The 18,954-nt window shown below is 42.1% G+C and overlaps 1 protein-coding gene across 2 annotated transcripts in view; it reads left to right on the top strand.

Moving 5' to 3' along the window:
* LOC126285297 (synaptotagmin-5-like) overlaps positions 1-18,954 on the top strand; it is a 222,402-nt gene that overhangs the window by 155,851 nt on the left and 47,597 nt on the right. For both annotated transcript variants that reach the window (XM_049984586.1, XM_049984587.1), the window contains exons 3-4: positions 14,487-14,678; positions 18,556-18,659. In XM_049984586.1, the coding sequence (XP_049840543.1) occupies positions 14,487-14,678; positions 18,556-18,659 (296 nt within the window). The remainder of the gene's footprint in view (positions 1-14,486; positions 14,679-18,555; positions 18,660-18,954) is intronic.

The raw sequence follows: 18,954 nt of genomic DNA, 5'->3' as shown, positions 1-18,954 counted from the left end.
AAGGGGTTGTGGAAGAATGCATCGAAAATTTAATTATGCATCTGGGAGAGAGCAGTGATAGTTTGAGTAGTGCTGAGGAAGACAATGTCAAATCAGATTCTGACAGTGATATGAGTGGTGTTTTTCCATTACAGTAACTACAACGTATTCAGGTATGTAAGGAGGGAGTTTGCTATCGATCTACAACCAGATAATCATATTGTGAGTACTTTCTTCAATTATAACTCTTAATACACTGACCAATTATTCTGTAGCTTGTAGTAGAACAAATTAATAATGCTAATACTTAACAATGGAAACCAAAACTGCTAATGTTCAGCAACTTGCGAAAATAGTTTTCATTTCAATTGTGAAGTTTAACAAATAACTTTATTATGTTCCAGCATCTTAGATACTTGTACTAAATAGCTCTTATCAGTTTTCGAGTTAATATATTTCAAGCATCAACTTTAAAAAAAATCACGCGTACCAATACGACTTGTATTTTGTCTCGCTTTTATTTCTGCTGCTAGAGAATGCGTGTAGCAGACAGGGCGCTGCGTGCTGTGAGCCACGTTCGGCAACAGCGCCGTCTGCCCGCCGGAACTGTCAGTACCAATCACTCGTCTCACGGACTATAGTTGTTGGTATGACTCTGTTGTACAAAATTCAACATAGTGTCTTTTCTCAAAATGTAGAGAGAGTCTGTTTTCAGAGAACCATATAATACTTATCCAATCTCTTTTGTAGCTTTCTCTCTAATGGGATTTGTTATAACAAAAAGTACCAATTCTGACTGATGGACGTGACGTAGGTCATCCACATATATAAGGGATAGGAATGAACCCAAAATTGAACCTTGCGAGACTGCCTTCGTGATTCTCGCCAATCACACTGTATAGTAATACAATGTACTAAGTCATAAACAAAATAAAATAAAATCATATTCATTACTACATTCATTTTGACATCTCGAATATAACTATTTTTTTATCTGTCTTTCTTTTCTTCTTTTTCTTTGATACTTTTGATTGGGCAGTGACGGATTCTGTGCTCTTATGTTTCTCACACAGGAGTTCAACAGAATAAAAGAAATAAAAAGTTATATACGAGTGAATACACATGTGTATTCTGACAGCAATGACACTGAAATTTAAAAACAGAGGCTACACAACCACATACGAAGTTATGTAACCAGTGAGGATTTTGCGGCCACTTTTTGACATGTTATCTGGAAGTGTCTGTTTCGGGTAAACCACGACCAGTGAAGAATAATTTTTTTGGCCTCTCAGGCACTCGTGCAGGCGAAACGTTGCATTATCAAACGGCAATCGGCTGAAGAACTCGAAGCAGATGCGTCCAGGCAACACGTAACATTAAGTAGTTTCTCTGCAACAGTGTAGCTCTGGTGACGACACCCTGCGTATTTCACTTGAGCTTTAACGCATCGAAAGACGCTGGTTAACTGTTTTCCATTGTGTCAGCAGAACAACACTGCTCAAGTAAGAGCAGAGGGGATAGGGCCTGCCTCACCTGTGTACACCAGCAGCAGCTGGCACAGACACCTGCGTATCTACCTGCCGTGCAGGAGTAGAATTTTCTATCATTGAAACAATGTTGCGCTAAGCTGCTGTAGTCTGACATCAAAGCAAAATCATTCCATACAATGTGGGGTTTAGGGGGCCAATGTGTAGTCCTAGATGGTTTTAGCTGTATGGGTACTAGAATGTAGTTTAATACGACGAGTGCCAAAAATCGGAAGTGTCAGTGTGCGGCTGGCGTTCGCTGAAATCGGTCACGTGAAATATATCGCTCACTGCTTTTAAGACGCCATTTTACACTGATCGTATTTGGATTGCTTCGCCAAGAATTTGCTAGAGTCCCTTGGTGTGGAGCGTGTGGCACCACAATTCCAGGGTTTTACCTGCCTGTCTCCCTGGTTGCTCCAGAGGCCCAGCATCCTTTTAGACTTGTCAGAGTACCGGAGGAGCTGCACTCCTGCGTTTGTTTTTACCTCCTTATTTTACGATATTTTAAACCAGCATCCAGACCATGTACCAGTATTTACGGATGGCTCTAAACAGGGTGACTCTGTTGATTATGCTGTTTTCCCTGATCGAGTCGTCAAGTTACGGCTTCCTGCGGCGTTAACCATCTTTGATGCCGGATTGTTTGCGATCTTGCGGACATTGGAACAGATGAGATGTGTTCCCAGTCTTAAGTTTCTCATCTGTTCTGATTCCCTTAGTGCCCTTCAGACCATGCAACACCTGTACCCAGCGGATACGGTCGTCCAGAACATCCATGATACCCTATTCCACCTGCAATGGCAGGGGAAGGAGGTTTTGTTTCTGCTGGGTGCCGGGGCACGTGGGTATTAGGGGAAACGAACTGGCGGATGTGGCTGCCAAAGATGCATGTTCCCTCCCTCACGTTGTTGAATGTGCCGTCCCCCTCCATGCTGTTACCTCCGTTTTGCGTTTTCGTGTTATGCGTCAATGGGAAGAGGAGTGGCAGGCAGTTGGTGAAAATAAGCTGCGTTTGGTCACGGCCACCACACGGCCATGGCGTACATCCTACCAGTCATGTAGGGGGGATGAGGTTCTCCTCACTCGCCTCCGCATCGGGGACAGTCCCTTAACGCGTGGTTTCTACTCCGGCGGGAGGACCCCCCAATCTGCAGTGCTTGTGGCGTTCAGATTACTGTCCGCTACATTTTACTTGGCTGTCCTTTATTCTCTGACTAGAGGGCAGTCACAGTTTAACTTGAAATGCGAAGAAAATAGCCTTGATTGCTTGACTGGGCAGATTAACTTTAAATACAACGGTGACTGGCAACAGTAAACGTGTTTCAAAAAAATGGTTCAAATGGCTCTGAGCACTATGGGACTTAACTTTTGAAGTCATCAGGCCTCTAGAACTTAGAACTATCTAAACGTAACTAACCTAAGGACATCACACACATCCATGCCCGAGGCAGGATTCGAACCTGCGACCGTAGCGGGATCACGGTTCCAGACTGTAGCGCCTAGAACCGCTCTGACACCCTGGCCGGCCTTGTTGTTTCATTTAACGTCACAGTTTGTTATAATTGTCAGTTAATGACACATTGGCTGTAAAAGTCCTTGGGAGATTGCTAAAATGAAGAGTAATAATGTTTAAAGACTTACTTGGTCACTGTGATCATGTGGTTAGATAGTTGAAGAATGTGTTTACAGAATCGAAGGATTTGCATCCTGGTATATGCAATTGTTTTGAGCTTCCCATTTGTAACACATTCTGGGACTTTGCTATTCGCATGACAGAATATTCATTGTTATTTACCAATAAGTGTGTGATCTCTCAGTGGAATGAGTTTCTTCGAATTCGTGACTCAGTTGGAGTAAAATAGGAAAGATGAAATTGCTGTGAGTGGAACAACTAGCAGTGACATTTAGATTCTTTCTTATCACAAATATTTTACCCTCTTTTTTGTAATATTTCGCTATTTCCGAGGGTGTGGATAGTCACGAATCTGAGGCCGGGGCCTTGGGAGCGGGGCGGGCAGCGTTGAACGCTGTTTCCCTCTCAGCGGGCAACACAAATCGATCTGACTACAAGCGTTTCGGGAGGCGAGTGCAGCTGCCAGTAACCGCGTCAAGCGAAGCGTGCACGTGTCATACAAACCAGTTTGTGTTTCTCGAGAGTGCAGCGAGCGGCGAGCCGAAGAAATTATCACAGCGGTAAGAGAAACGCAAGAAATTTTGTAGTTTAATCATTCACAGAATAAAAATACGTCGACTGGAAAGAATATAATATGGAGTGAAATAGTAACTAACGACTTAAGGTTGACGGTAAGTGAATCATTTCATTGTCGTTCGGTTCTGACAAAAGTAATTCACAAACATATCTCGCACATTTCTTGGTGCTAGTGATGTTTAAATTTTGTAATGTTTCCTTGGTTTAAAATAAAATTTTGAAAACGAAAAAACTCGCTGAATTCACTTTTACTTACGTCAGACACTACAATATTGTTGTGTTGTTGTGGTCTTCAGTCCTGAGACTGGTTTGATGCAGCTCTCCATGCTACCCTATCCTGTGCAAGCTTCTTCATCTCCCAGTACTTACTGCAGCCTACATCCTTCTGAATCTACTTAGTGTATTCATCTCTTGGTCTCCCTGTACGATATTTGCCCTCCACGCTGCTCTCCAATACCTCAGAACATGTCCTACCAACCGATCCCCTCTTCTTGTCAAGTTGTGCCACAAACTCCTCTTCTCCCCAATTCTGTTCAATATCTCCTCATTAGTTATGTGATCTACCCATCTAATCTTCACCATTCTTCTGTAGCATCACATTTCGGAAGCTTCTATTGTCTTCCTGTCTAAACTATTTATCGTCCATGTTTCACTTCCATGCATGGCTACACTCCATACAAATACTTTCAGAAACGACTTCATGACACATAAATCTATACTCGATGTTAACAAATTTCTCTTCTTCAGAAACGCTTTCCTTCCCATTGCCAGTCTACACTTTATATCCACGCCTTCGACCATCATCAGTTATTTTGCTCCCCAAATAGCAAAACTCCTTTACTACTATAAGTGTCTCATTTCCTAATCTAATTCCCTCAGCATCACCCGATTTAATTCTACTAAATTCCATTATCCTTGTTTTGCTTTTGTTGATGTTCATCTTATATCCTCCTTTCAAGACACTGTCCATTCCATTCAACTGCTCTTCCAAGTCCTTTGCTGTCTCTGACAGAATTACAATGTCATCGGCGAACCTCAAAGTTTTTCAAAATATCCACGGGTGTACTGCCGGTATATAGTGTCCAACGGGCACAATATTTTGGCGATCAAACATGTCGCCATCATCAGGTGAACTGACGGACTGAGCTCCTGTGAACGTGCGGGCACGGAGATCCGTACGCTATGGCTGCTCAGGGGGGAACTGGGTTCGGTCGCGGCGGCGGCCGATTTAAATACCCTCCGCCCGCGGCGCGCTCCCTACGCCGTCCGCGCCCCGCGCCAATGTAGCGCGGTGGAACAGATTGCGACGGCGTCTGAGATGACGTCGGTGTGATGGCTCTGTCCGCCGTGGTCGTCACAACTATGCGTTTGCTCGATTTACTCTTGATTAACCCAATCGCTGGTTCCCAAGATTTTGTTTCTTCTCCATGGATTTTAATATCTACTCCGAATTTTTCTTTTGTTTCCTTTACTGCTTGCTCAATATACAGATTAAATAACATCGGGGAGAGGCTGCAATCATGTCTCACTCCCTTCCCAACCATTACTTCCCTTTCATGCTCCTCTATTCTTATAACTGCCGTCTGGTTTTTGTACAAATTGGAAATAGCCTTTTGCTCCCTGTATTTTACCCCTGCCACCTTTAGAATTTGAAGGAGAGTATTCCAGTCAACATTGTCAAAAGCTTTCTCTAAGTCTACAAATGCTAGAAACGTAGGTTTGCCTATCCTTAATCTTTCTTCTAAGATAACTCGTAAGGTCAGTATTGCCTCACGTGTTCCAATATTTGTATGGAATCCAAACTAATCTTCCCCGAGGTCGGCTTCTACCAGTTTTTCCATTCGTCTGTAAAGAATTCGTGTTAGTTGTGATATAAATGAATGGAAATCGGTGCAAGGTTCTCTCAAGCGTGTTTCGATGTTTTTCCAAACACAATCAAATTCAGACACAGACATTTTCTTGCAGTCATGGAATTTATCATGATCTAATCGTAACAAACTTTCCAACAATATGTTAAAATCTGCAAACGTTTCTCTCAGTTTCATTAGAGCACTTGGCCTTTTCCTGAAACTGAATAAACCGACTTTCAGAAACATATTTTCTTCCAGTGTCAGACTGGATAGCAATGTGTCCGACGCTGTTGTTCCTGGAATCTCTGCATAGCGCTACTACACACAGCTGAACACCTATAACACTACAGCGTCAGCTCGTGTTTTGACATCATCAAAAGTTCTGCCCGCTTCCCACCACGCTGCACTCAGGCATTACCTAGCCTAGAGTAGAGCTTAAATTGGCACAGGTGAAACGCGCTGCTATCATATTTATAGTCTTGCTTATCATCAATACTTCGCAGTTGATTCGGAACCTTTCGCGATTTCCGAGAGTGTCTGTAGCAGGAACCTAACAGCACTGCTTAACCCTCCGGAAGACGTGCCTACTGTGGTCACACGAGCAGCCGCGCGTTGTAAAATTTACGATATAGTCATCTGTCAGTAAAAATAGGCTTTTGTTAAGCAAACTGTTATTTTTGTTGAAGAAATCAGTTCACTTTTATAACACCTTTCACAGATAATTTGTTTGTGAATTAATTCCAGCAATGTTCAGAAAAATGAAAAAGTAGACAATGCTCAGCTGCTTGTAATTCTTGAAACGGAGTATCAGGCATACATTTTATCTGCAACGCAACAGTAGCCGTGTCATGCACAACAGACAGAACTACGACAGCAGAGGTTTTACAAGTGACGTGTGAAACTAAGGTGTTATCTTGCTGAAATCCAAACACTGCACCTCCAATCTGTTTTTCATTGTACCAATGCCAGTGGTAGTCTTTTGCAGCAAATATTGAGAAAGGAGGTGGCTTACATACCGATTGTCAGTTGTAAGTTGTAAGGTTTCTGTTAGAATTTTCTATAGGCACCACAAATCTTTTCACTGTACTCTCAGGAGCATTACGTACCCGATATTGCCCTTCGGTTGCATACACCAGTGCACCTCCAGAGTACGCAATAGTCGCGAGGTCTATGGCGCATTGTCACGGTTCGCGCAGCTCCCCTTGTGTTTTATTTTCTGACCAGCGGGCCGCGGATGACTTGCCAGCGGACCTGCCATCTCTTTTAGGCAACACTCGGACGAATGTGGTTAAAGTTTTAAAGTTCTGTGCCATTTCAAATGTTTTTACAAAAATTTTAGGGAGAGGATTTTAAATTGCGCACTGTGTGACAAGCTCGCCCATATTTTATGTAAGTGGCCAGCCAACGACAATTTTGTGTGGCATTCTTGTTGCTATGTTTTCCCTTTCCTTCCGTTTTACTTTCTTATGTAGCATTTTCCTTCTTTTCCTGCTTTCTTTGAGTGTGTTTTTCAGTTTTCCTAGGTCTGTCCACATTCGTTCCTTTTAATGTGTGTCAGGGCGCTGATGACCACACACACACACACACACACACACACACACACACACACACCGTCGGAGGTTCGAGTCATCCCACGGGCATAGTTGTGTGCGTTATCCTTAGCGTAAGTTAGTTAAGTTAGATTAAGTGGTGTGTAAGCGTAGGGACCGATGACCTCGGCAGTTTGGTCCTGTTGTGGTTGGCAAGAGAGCCAACATCGCTTTACTAAAGGAGACCGAAATGCACGCGTTTTAGCTCACGCAGGCTGGCGTGAGGTCTGGAACATGACAAGGAAATTAGAATTTAGTAAAACGGACGTAGGTGGTGGAATACTTAACTTTAATCCATTAATGATGAACGTCGCTCTTGACGGTACATGATTCACAATATCAATAGTAACTGAATATGGCGCCTTGCTAGGTCGTAGCAAATGACGTAGTTGAAGGTTATGCTAAACTATCGTCTCTGCAAATAAGAACGTATTTAGTCAGTGAACCATCGGTAGCAAAGTCGGCTGTACAACTGGGGCGAGTGCTAGGAAGTCTCTCTAGACCTGCCGTGTGGCGGCGCTCGGTCTGTAATCACTGATAGTGGCGAGACACGGGTCCGACGTATACTACCGGATCGCGGCCGATTTAAAGGCTACCACCTAGCAAGTGTGGTGTCTGGCGGTGACACCACAGGTCCCATAGGCTCTTACCACAAATTTCCAAAATTATTCAATAAAATGTTTTTGCATCACGTAGTGCAACCATGTTTTATGCCTGGTTTGCTGGGTATGTACTGAACCCATCCGCAGCTGTCTCCGTAAGGATGAAGCATTTCTTCTATTGTGGTGAATTCATCAGGCCGTAAGAACAATGACAGCAACAAAAGGGTCCGACACTGTACGAACTGCAGCCAACTTATCAGTTTTTCTCCTGTTGTTCCTCGTTTCCATATCAACAAACAGCGCATAGCATAGAAAAAACAGAAATCTTTTGTAACTCATTGCAGGGCTAACCATCTGCATTCCTGTTCCGTCTGCCTCCCAGAGTTCCAGCACACTAGCATAAAGGCCTTTCCTTCTTCCAACAAAATATCTCGCTGTTTATTTATGCAGGTATTTGTATAGGTACAATGTCATCAAGAAAGTCAAGGACAGTTATTTTCAGAAGAGCACTAACTTCATCAGTTATATCCACCACATTTCTCTTTGGTAGAATTTGCACATTGTTTTTTTCTCATGGTTTTTGATGTTTTAGCACACTTGATTTTACACCAACACGAAACTTCGTCTTTTCAATAAAGAATACTCGTACATCTACTGTCTCTTTGAAATCATTACGATCCTCACCTCCAAGTTCAGGTTCACTGTCATTGACCTCATATTCAATGTTTTTGTCATTCAGCTCCGCTTCACCTTCCTCCAGGTCTGAAAAGTCTGGATAGAATTTATCATCACCTTCTTCGAGTAGGTTGCGAATTTCTGCATCTGATACACCCTTTGAATCGAAACAAAAAGTCAAAGAAATGAAATGAATAAATACATTCAGATGCCAGTATAACCTGTGGTGTCACCGCCAGACACCACACTTGCTAGGTGGTAGCCTTTAAATCGTCCGCGGTCCGCTAGTATACGGCGGACCTGCGTGTCGCCACTATCAGTGACTGCAGAGCGAGCGCCGCCATACGGCAGGTCTAGTCTAGAGACTCCCTACCACTCACCTCAGTTGTACAGCCGACTTTGCTGGCGATGGTTCACTGTCAACATAACGATCTCATTTGCAGAGACGACAGTTTAGCATCGTCTTCAGCTACGTCATTTGCTACGACCTACACAAGGCGCCATATGCATTTACTATAATTACTTCAAGAATGTATTCTGAACAGATAATATTGTGAATCATGTACCGCCAAGAACGACGTTCATCATTAATGGATTAAAGTTAAGTATCAAACTAATTATGTCCGCTTTCTGAATTCTCATTCCTTGTCATGTTCCAGACCTCACGTCAGTATAGTTCTTCCCTCCTCACGCCAGCCTGCGTGAGCTAAAACGCGTGCATTTCGGCCTCCCCTCGTAACACGGTGTTGGCTCTTCTGCTAACACAACATAACCAAAGTAATGCTTAATGTGCATCTATACAAACTAAAAAACAGTGAATAAGTATAGTTACTTTTTATGACAATTAACTTTGGATATTGACAGCTGGAACCAAGCATACAACTGTCACCCCAGCTGGCGTGCATTGTGCGTTTTACAGTATTCGACACCTCGTTGCTTACAATTCAGAAAACAAACTGAGAAAGCTAATCAAAGGAACTGAAGCCACCTTAATATCGTCAAGAAAACATTAACAACGGAATATATGGCAGCGGTGATGCAATAGCTCAAGATTAAGGAATCAATTAGCCATAAAAACTGCCGCTGTTGTACTTTTTACAACAGCCCACCCGCTGGAGGGTTAAAGTGCTGCAAATGCAACGAGCAGCAGTGATGTTTGTTTCGTCCACCTGTGTGGCCAGGCTCACTAACACACACTTGTGCAGTGGCGCTCGGCCCAGGGGTACGCCGGTTCGCGTCCTGGCAGTGGAAATAGTTTTCACTGCCAGTATTTGGCCGGCAACGAGGCGACAGGTAGTGGTGTAAAATTCATGATCACCAGACATCGCGCCAGTGTCGTGGTTTAAATACCAAACCTCTTCGCAGTGTCTCATGCAGTGAGGGCATGTGACACTGTAGATGCTGCTCCGTCCCTCGTATGGGGACCTTAAGGTTGGTGGCCGCCTTGGTGCTGTTTGCGAGGAATAGGCTACTTGCTGGCACCACGTTGCACCCTCTCCTTCTTCTCACCATCATGGTACAATACTAACTTTTTGCTGCTTTCCACACACCCACAAACAAAATAAAAACATTGCAAATATTGTAACGAAGAAAGTTACAAAATTACTTTCGTAAATTTGACAGTCAAGACAAAGACTGCACCACGCTGCGAGTGAGGGACTTCACATGACCGATTTCTAATTCCAGCCAAATGACAGATGCAGTCTGTAATACTACTGAATCTTAGTCACTTGTCTACTGCTGTAAGGCATGTCTGTGTAATCTTTCCATCTCCTAATTCTGGAGAAGTTGTCAGTGGTTAGTTAGTCGATTTTGGAACTCAAACAATCCCGGGAAAGTGCTAGAGCCTGAAGTACTGCCTCCCTCTTAGCGCAACACCAAAGAAATGCAGGGGTTAGAATAGGCTCGCAGTATTCCTGCCTGTCGTAAGAGGTGACTAAAAGGAGTCTCACACATTTCGGCCTTCATGTGATGGTCCCTTGTAGGTTTGACCTCCATATTTTCCTGAAGAGCGAGCCAATTGAGGAAGGATGCCTTAAATGGTGCATTGTGTCCTTAGTGCGTCGAAATCTGTACCCCCTTTCTCGTCGTCGCATTGCAGTCCCGCTCATTTTCCATCTCTTGGGTGAGGATACATTCATGGGTGCGGTTTCCGCCATGGAAAACACAGTGTCGCTTTCTGCGCCGACGACGACCGTGGACTTCTTTGCATCTGATATCCAGCACGGTAGACAGTCTGTTGTGGTGGGGATGCCATGTAACCTGTTGATTGTACCCCCCTGACAATACAGGGATTGCTCTGCTGATGCCTGCGCCATTCTCCCCACGTATGTCAAAGAGTAGATGCCCGTCTCCCTAGGGCATTGGAACTCCCGGCAATGGCCATGCTGCCAGGTCGCCCTTGATATGGCTGGGTGGCACCCGTGGGGAGGGCCCTTTGTCAGAGTGGGTGGCATCAGGGTGGATGACACACAATGAAGCGTGGCACATCTTCTGTTGCTGGTGGCCAGCCGCCAGCAGTCTCTAAGCGTTCGAGGGTTCAATTCAATGCGCAGAAGTATGACCCCCAGATCGTTTCCCACCCCTGACCACACCATGGGACGAACGAAAGGCTAAGGATGCCAGTGAAGCCCCGGCACCTAGTAAGTACAAGAGCTGATGGGGACTCTTTCATGACGATGAAGCCTCAGTCCTTTGTAGAACATTGAGAGGACAAGTTTGGGGAGGTGAAGGGCTTTGATAGAAACAGAATTCTCTGCCCAGTCACATTTTAACAGATTGCATTTTATACCATGATGCGAGGGCAGAAGCATAAGTTGATGGGGATCTGCCCTGTGTCTTAGCTAATGACGAGACATGTGTGTCTAGGGTTTTAAAGTTTTGTGATGTGTCAGGACTCTGGCCTAAACTTTTAGGCTGGAGGTTTTTGTGTATTGCAAAGTGGCTGGCTCCTCCCTTTTTTCCTTATGATCAGCCGGCCACTTCCATCTGCTTTATTGTTTTAGCCCCCTCTAACACTTTCCTCTTGTGTTGTCCATGTTTTACTGCTGACGGCATGCTTCGTCCCACGTTTCGGTGTGGGTAGGCACATATTTTTCCAACCTTGTTACCTGTGTTTTACGATCTGTTTTATCTTACTGTTCTGAGTATTTTCTTGATACCCGTCTCAATCTGTTACTGAGCGGGCGCTGAAGACCTTGCTGTCATGCGCCCAAACAACCGTCTCCATCTATCCATCCATCACTCCATAATATCTGCCTTGCACCAATTCTAACGTGGCAGCTTTTCTGTCTGAATGGTAGCTGGCGTTATCACGATAATTGACCCTTCTTCCATCGCAGACAACAGTCGAATAAACCAATTCTTAAAAACTCCATTCATTTATGAATGGTAATCGGATTGGCAAGAACTTTTTCAACCGCAAAATACGTTTCGCCACTGGTATGAAGCCTGCAGTTAATGAACCGGTGTGGGCAATGATTACTCGGCCATCTCTACTAGTAGGCACTTTTAAACCACCATTTAGTTTGGAGTCGTGCCATATATATACTCATTGGTGTAGTTATGTGAAACCCAAGTTCCATCCAAGTACACTACAGGCCTGGTGTCTTCAGCACGCAAGAAGTGCATTGTATGCAAAAACTTCGCTCTTGCTGCTGCAATGTCTCTGTGTTCCATTAAGAATTTTCGTCCATCATTACACTTTTTGAATCGGAAACCAAGAGAGCAGAGAAGACGAAGAACGGAGGTCTCTGAGCCCAAGTAATTAATTTTTCCACGGAGGTCAGCCTGTATTTTTTTAACTGTCGGATACTCTCCTCTGTCGTAATATCCAAGTACAGCTGTACGCACGAGATCTTAGTTAAAATCGACAAAGTCAGTTGATTTCCGTTCACGTTCGTATCCCTTTCATGGAGAATCGAAACACTCATTCATGTCTGGATATTGTGCCAATTACACGGATTTGCTAATACAGCCTATAGTTGACTTGGAGACACCACACGCTGTAGCAGTAAGTTTATGAATTTGCGCAAAATTTAAGTTATTCCTCGCTTCTTCATTGTCGACCAGATCAGTTAAAAACTTGAGAAATTTCGATATGATAATTTTCCAATTGCTTATTAATGTCTTTCCGCCCTTTACGCACACTGATCAGAAGAGTGCTACAAGTAGGCCTTTGCGCCTGCTTTGTTTTTCACCGCTTAACAGACGTCAAAGCACCTTTCTAAAGACAGTAAGATACTGAGATCAGACGTGAACTCTCAATATAGCACGGTAACACTGAGCTTTCAGCTGCTCTGACCTAGCACACCGCTAACATTACCTACGTGGCAACAAGAGGCGGGCGAATCACAGCCGGCAGCCCCTGCTGGCGTCAGGCAGCGGCTGTGACCTTGAGGACTCTTACTTTCGTACTGGCCAGTACAGTGGCAGACGTTGTACTATTTTCGCATGGAAGATGGTTAACTGATGTGAGAGCACTTAAGTGAGTGGGAAAGCATGGTTGAACTTGCACATGTAATTGGTAGTTACTTTTCGGTTAACAGTAGAAAAATCACTCACAATAAATGGTGAAATATGCAATAAAGTGGAGGCTGTTGAAAGAGAAACTGTATGAAGTGATGTTACAAAGGCAGTTGAACTTTTCGCATTGCCAGAGCAGGAGCATGACTGTCTCTGAGATATGGTTGTTATTGTGATTTTGAGCTGTCACTAACGGACTTGACGCAGTGGTAACACCGGTTGTAAAATAGGACGTAGGCCAACAATGGATCAGAAAGGGTTAAAGTATTGTCTCCCTGCCTAAATGTAGCTGTTCTCAATGGTGTGACTGGTTCCTCTCCTGGGTGGGCCTAAATGCACTGTATGAGTTGAAGTTCTCTTAGGGAATTCAGTACATAACGAAATTTGTAGCTTAAAAACTTCAACAGCCTAAAGAAATCGTGACCTTCTGCATCACAGATTATTAATTCATTTGATAATGAGCTCATAAGGATATTTATAAGAACAAAATACAGAGCAGCTCAGGTTATGTCTGTAGTTAGACATAACAGTGCTCTCTTAAACACCTTGCAATCTTTTTATCTCTATGGTTGATTATGCACATGCTGTAAATCAATAAGCATTTATTAACAGCTTTATGTACATATTCATGTGTGTTGTAATGTTGACAGAACATGACCCAATATATCTGGGTGATCCATGAAATCTGATTGACACTTCAATACAACACAGCACTAAACAACAGAATATTCATACTAATAATGCAACTGATGTGTCTGCTTAAAATGAATTTTTCTGTGACATCCTCATAGCAAAATATGCATTCACCCACTCTGCATGCTGCCTCAATTAGTTCTCAGGAAGGGTATTACAGATACAGAAATACACAGAATCAGTAAATAATCAGCAGTAAAATATTAATTAACAAGATTACTCCTGTTATTCATTTTAATATTTGCTGTTTATTTTGTTGACTGACACCTGCTGTAATACAAAACATTGAATCCCAGCAAACCAAATGCTAATCAGCCATATAGCATTAACTGTGGATTTATGTACTTTTGCAGAGAGCATAATGAATTGAGTTTTTGAATTCTATGTAATTAATTTGGAAATTTTTTTGGGGGTTAATTAATTAACAGACTACAACTACAGATAATTTTGTATGTATCAAAAGAAAAATTCTCTCAAGATATCTAGAAAACTATGAGATAGAATTTCTGGCCATTACTTACATTCAGGATACAAAACTGCTGATAAACATACATAAAAAGAGCTAAACAGTCTTACACTATGGAACTAATAGTTCCTTACTCAGTGATAGGACAGTGGAGGTTAAAAAGAAACCAGGTCACTCAGACCCCAAGATGACAAGCACTTACATATTTTTTCCAAATGCTAGAATTATGCAAGAACTTTACATGTGTCTATTAGCAATAATGACATTTTGTCTCTTCACTACCTGTGTCTCATTCATATGTGCACAGTAAAATGCAATTTGTGTCCTAATATGTTCATTCTTATGCTTAGTGCTGACAATGTGTTTGCAGAGGATAGCCGAGAGAGGCGCAGGCAGAGGTTGCTGCAGAGCTGTGACCTCCCGATCCCAGGAAGTGTCAAGCTCACTGCTGCCAAAAGCATCGACAGTGATTTAAATGATGCTCCAGGGTCTGATACATCTGACTCTGTATCTTCATTGCCACATATAGTACGCACCTCAAAAGATACTGGCCGTACTGATGGTAAGTTCTACACGATAATGCTTCAAGAAGAGAAAATTAACATGAAATTGGTTGTGTACTAATGCTGCCTTTAACTTGGCAAAACAATCAGTAACAAATGTAATGCATTGCCAGAAAAAAATTAGAAGACCAATTGAGAGATTTAAAATTAATTCAAAATTTATTATAGAAGTAATACATTTAAATATGTGGAATGATTACAGTTACAGATCAATACCTCAAGTGGTATCAGGTGTGGAACCATTCTGAAATATCCATATTAGTATGCAGTGTAGCCTATAGGCGAATGCAGGCACTGAATCTAGCATGCAGTCAGTCACAAAGGTGACAATTACTGTCTTGGAATACATTATTCTACACCTTCTCGATATGTTTACATAGCTCTGCAAGAGTTGTGGGTTCATGAGTTGCATGAGTCACTTGTCGTCCTGACATGTCCCATACATGTTTGTAGTTTGGAGACAAGTTCAGAGACTGTGGTGACCAGGGAAGCTGCTGCACATCTTGCGAGCACATTGAGTAGCAAGGGCAGTGTGTGGATAGGTATTATCCTGTTAGAACCTTCCTGATGCAAGAATGGCAGAAGAACTGGTCGAACAACATTCTGCATGTATCGAGCACTTGTAAGTGTTCCCTCCACAAACACTGAATGTGGATGAAAATTGTAGCTAATTACACCCCAGACGATGAGGCCTGATACGAACTGTTCGACACAGTGCTTGCAATATCTACTCTGTCCCTGCGAACAACCACCACCTTGCATACAAGTAGAATTTGCTTTCATCCCTGAAAATCAAGGCATACTATTCCATCCTCCAGGTGATCCTCTCACAGCACCAATCGAACTGTGCACATCTATGCTGTGACATGAGTGGAAGATGAGCTTGAAGTGTGCATGTCTGTAGTCCCACAGTTAGTAATGAGTTTTCAACAACTCAGGTTGACACTTGTGGGGTAACATTTACTCTTATCAGTGCTGTGGAAGTTGTACGATTTTCTGATGGTGCTCTTACTATACGACATTCTTGGTGGGTGTCCGTGCTGCATGGACATCCAGACTCTTGTCTACAAGTGTGAAAATGCTCATGTATTCGCTATTGCTAGCATCACTGCACAACCCATGTGACACATCCAACTAGTGTAGCAATTCTATGAAACAACCATCCCACCAACTGAAGGGACACAGTTTGTCTCTTCTCAGACTTTCCAAGTTGGCTGTAGGAAGCATGAGTATGTCCCCATGGCATGTTGTCTACTTGCTCTACAAGTGTGCACCACACTCATCCTAATGGCCATGGTCATTCCCTTTTAAAAGGTAGACAATGGATATGCTCCGGTATCCAAGTCTGCTAGTGGATGATTTTGAAACCATTATCAGTACACATACCATCCCATAGATGGATCGCCTTTCAAGGTGTTCTAATTTTTTTTTTTTTTTTTTCGACAGTGTAGAAAGTGATTCTTCATCCAGTTACTCTGCCCAGATAACAAAGATTTATTTCTTGTAACAGTATGAGAAAACTCAGTTAATCAGTTCTTATTAAAATTTAAACAAAATATGTCTATTTGAAATTTTTTTCTCTTTGCATGAAAAATGTAGTATAAATATTTATCACTGAGTCAGCCACATTAGAGCTACTCAAGTCACTCATGCTGTGTCTATACTTTCCTCATAATTCCAAGACAATGAAGAATTCTCAAGGGTGCAGAGAAATGTTTCAGCTTTTAGTGTTGCAAGACCGGTGACTTGTTTCCCTCATTCTCACAACAGCTAGGTCCCTCTCATACTGGGGTATGAATGGTATGCCCCTCCTAACCTCCCTCAATTGGATCCTCTTTTATTTCTGAGTAAGGAGGATTTGTCTGATGTGATAGAAGAGGAAACAGGAGTCAATTTAGAAGAAATAAGGGATCCACTGTTAGAATCAGAATTTAAAAGAGCTTTGGAGGACCTAAGATCAAATAAGACCGAAGGGGTAGATAACATTCCATCAGAATTTTTAAAACTGTTCCCCCAACAGTGGCAATAAAACAACTATTCATGTTGGTGTGTAGAATGTATGAGTCTGGCAATATAACACCTGACTTTCCGAAAAACATCATCCACAATTCCAAAGACGACAAGAACTGGCAAGTGCGAGAATTACCACACAATCGGATTAACAGCTCATGCATCCAAGTTGCTTACAGGAATAATATACAGATGAATGGAAAAGAAAATTGAGGATGCACTAGATGACCATCAGTTTGGCTTTAGGAAAGGTAAAAGTATGAGAGAGGCAATTCTGATGTTTCGGTTAATAAAGGAACCAAAACTAAAGAAAAATCTAGACACGTTCATAGGATTTGTTGACCTGGAAAAAGCATTCCATAATGTCCAATAGTGCAAGATGTTCGGAATTCTGAGAAAAGTAGGGGTAAGCTATAGGGAGAGACAGGTCAAAGACAACAGCCAAGAGGGAAAATAAGAGTGGACGACTAAGAATGAAGCGCCTTTCGCCCCTACTGTTCAATCTGTACATCAAGGAAGCAATGATGGAAATAAAAGAATGGTTCAGGAGTGGAATTAAAATTCAATGTGAAGGGATATCAGTGATATGATTTGCTGATGACATTGCTATCCTGAATGAAAGTGTAGAAAATTTACATCATCTGTTGAACAGAATGAACAGTCTAATGTTACAGAATATGGATTAAGAGTAAATCTAAGAAAGACAAAGGTAATGAGAAGTAGTAGAAATGAGCATGGCGAGAAACTTAACATCAGGATTGATGGTCACGAAGTAGATGAAGTTAAGGATGTCTGCTACCTAGACAGTAAAATAACCAAGATGGATGGAGCAAGGGGGACATCAAAAGCACACTAGCAATGGCAGAAAGGGCATTCTGGCCAAGAGAAGTCTACTAATATCAGATATTGGCCTTAATTTGTGGAAGTAATTTCTGAGAATGTACATCTGGAGTACAACATTATATGGTAGTGAAACATGGACTGTGGGAAAACTGGAACAGAAAATAATTAAAGCATTTGAGATGTGGTACTAGAGATGAATGTTGAAAATTAGGTGGACTGATAAGGGAAGGAGTGAGGAGGTTCTGCACAGAGTTTGAGAGGAAAGGAATATATGGAAAACACTGATAAGGAGAAGGGACAGGATGATAGGACATCTGTTAAGACACAAGGGAATGACTTCAATGGTACTAGAGGGAGCTGTAGAGGGCAAAAACTGTAGAGGAAGACATAGATTGGAATACATCCAGCAAGTAATTGAGGATGTAGTTTGCAAGTACTACTCTGAGATGAAGAGGTTAGCACAGGAGAGGAATTCATGGCGGGCCGCATCAAACCAGTCAGAAGACTGATGACCAAAAAAAGAAGGAACTGATATATCTGAAAGCTAGATTTATTATTTTTCTTTCAACTATGTCAGTGGACTGTCATTTTTTATCTGACAAATAAACAGAAACTCATATACAAACAGAACCTGCAGTTCATTAACCAATGAAGTTTTATCTATTAATTTGTCGTGAATCACAACTAAAGTATCCAAAACTGTCAGTAGATATCCTTTATTACCCACGCATGATAACAGTTTTATTTTTTGTCAAGTGTAGTGCTTAAATGCACAAATCACACACAAAAAACTGATCGTGCACTGTTAGAAAACTTACTGCAAATACAATACAATACAGTACAGAACAGTACAGTTATGAACTTTAGAATAATATAAGAAACCATTTAATTGTCCAAAGATGAAGTACAGTGAAACATCATATTCAGTACAGTTACTGTCCTTCAATATTTCACTTTAGCCGTTGCAATTTGAAATAATTGCGTTTCAATGTGAGATCTAATTCTGTGCTCTTTCTATGTCAGTTTCAGCTGTATCTAGCGATATTTCACTGTTGGGTCGTATGCAGCATCGTGACTCAACATATAGCTCTATGTCTGAGGGCACTGAGAGATCTTCTTCATTCAGGGTGAGTCCACTGTATGTCAGCATACCTGTAATGCAAATAAATCAATGTTAAGAAATTTATATTGCCTTGCTTTTCCATAAAGATTTAATTCCTTTTAACCTTTTATGCCAATTTTTGTGTGATAGTGGCGACACGGCACACTAAATTTCATGGTATTCAGCTTGATTCAAAACTAACATCATAAAATCACACAATAAGAACAAAATGGACTCAGCTCAACTATTTTATAAGCATACCTAGGACTTTAGTAAGTGGAAAGCTATTGCATAATTCTTATTATGTCTTTTTACACAAC

Source organism: Schistocerca gregaria, chromosome 8, assembly GCF_023897955.1.
Source record: "Schistocerca gregaria isolate iqSchGreg1 chromosome 8, iqSchGreg1.2, whole genome shotgun sequence".
Classification (NCBI taxonomy): Eukaryota; Metazoa; Arthropoda; class Insecta; order Orthoptera; family Acrididae; genus Schistocerca; species Schistocerca gregaria.
This window is presented reverse-complemented; position numbering and strand designations above follow the sequence as displayed.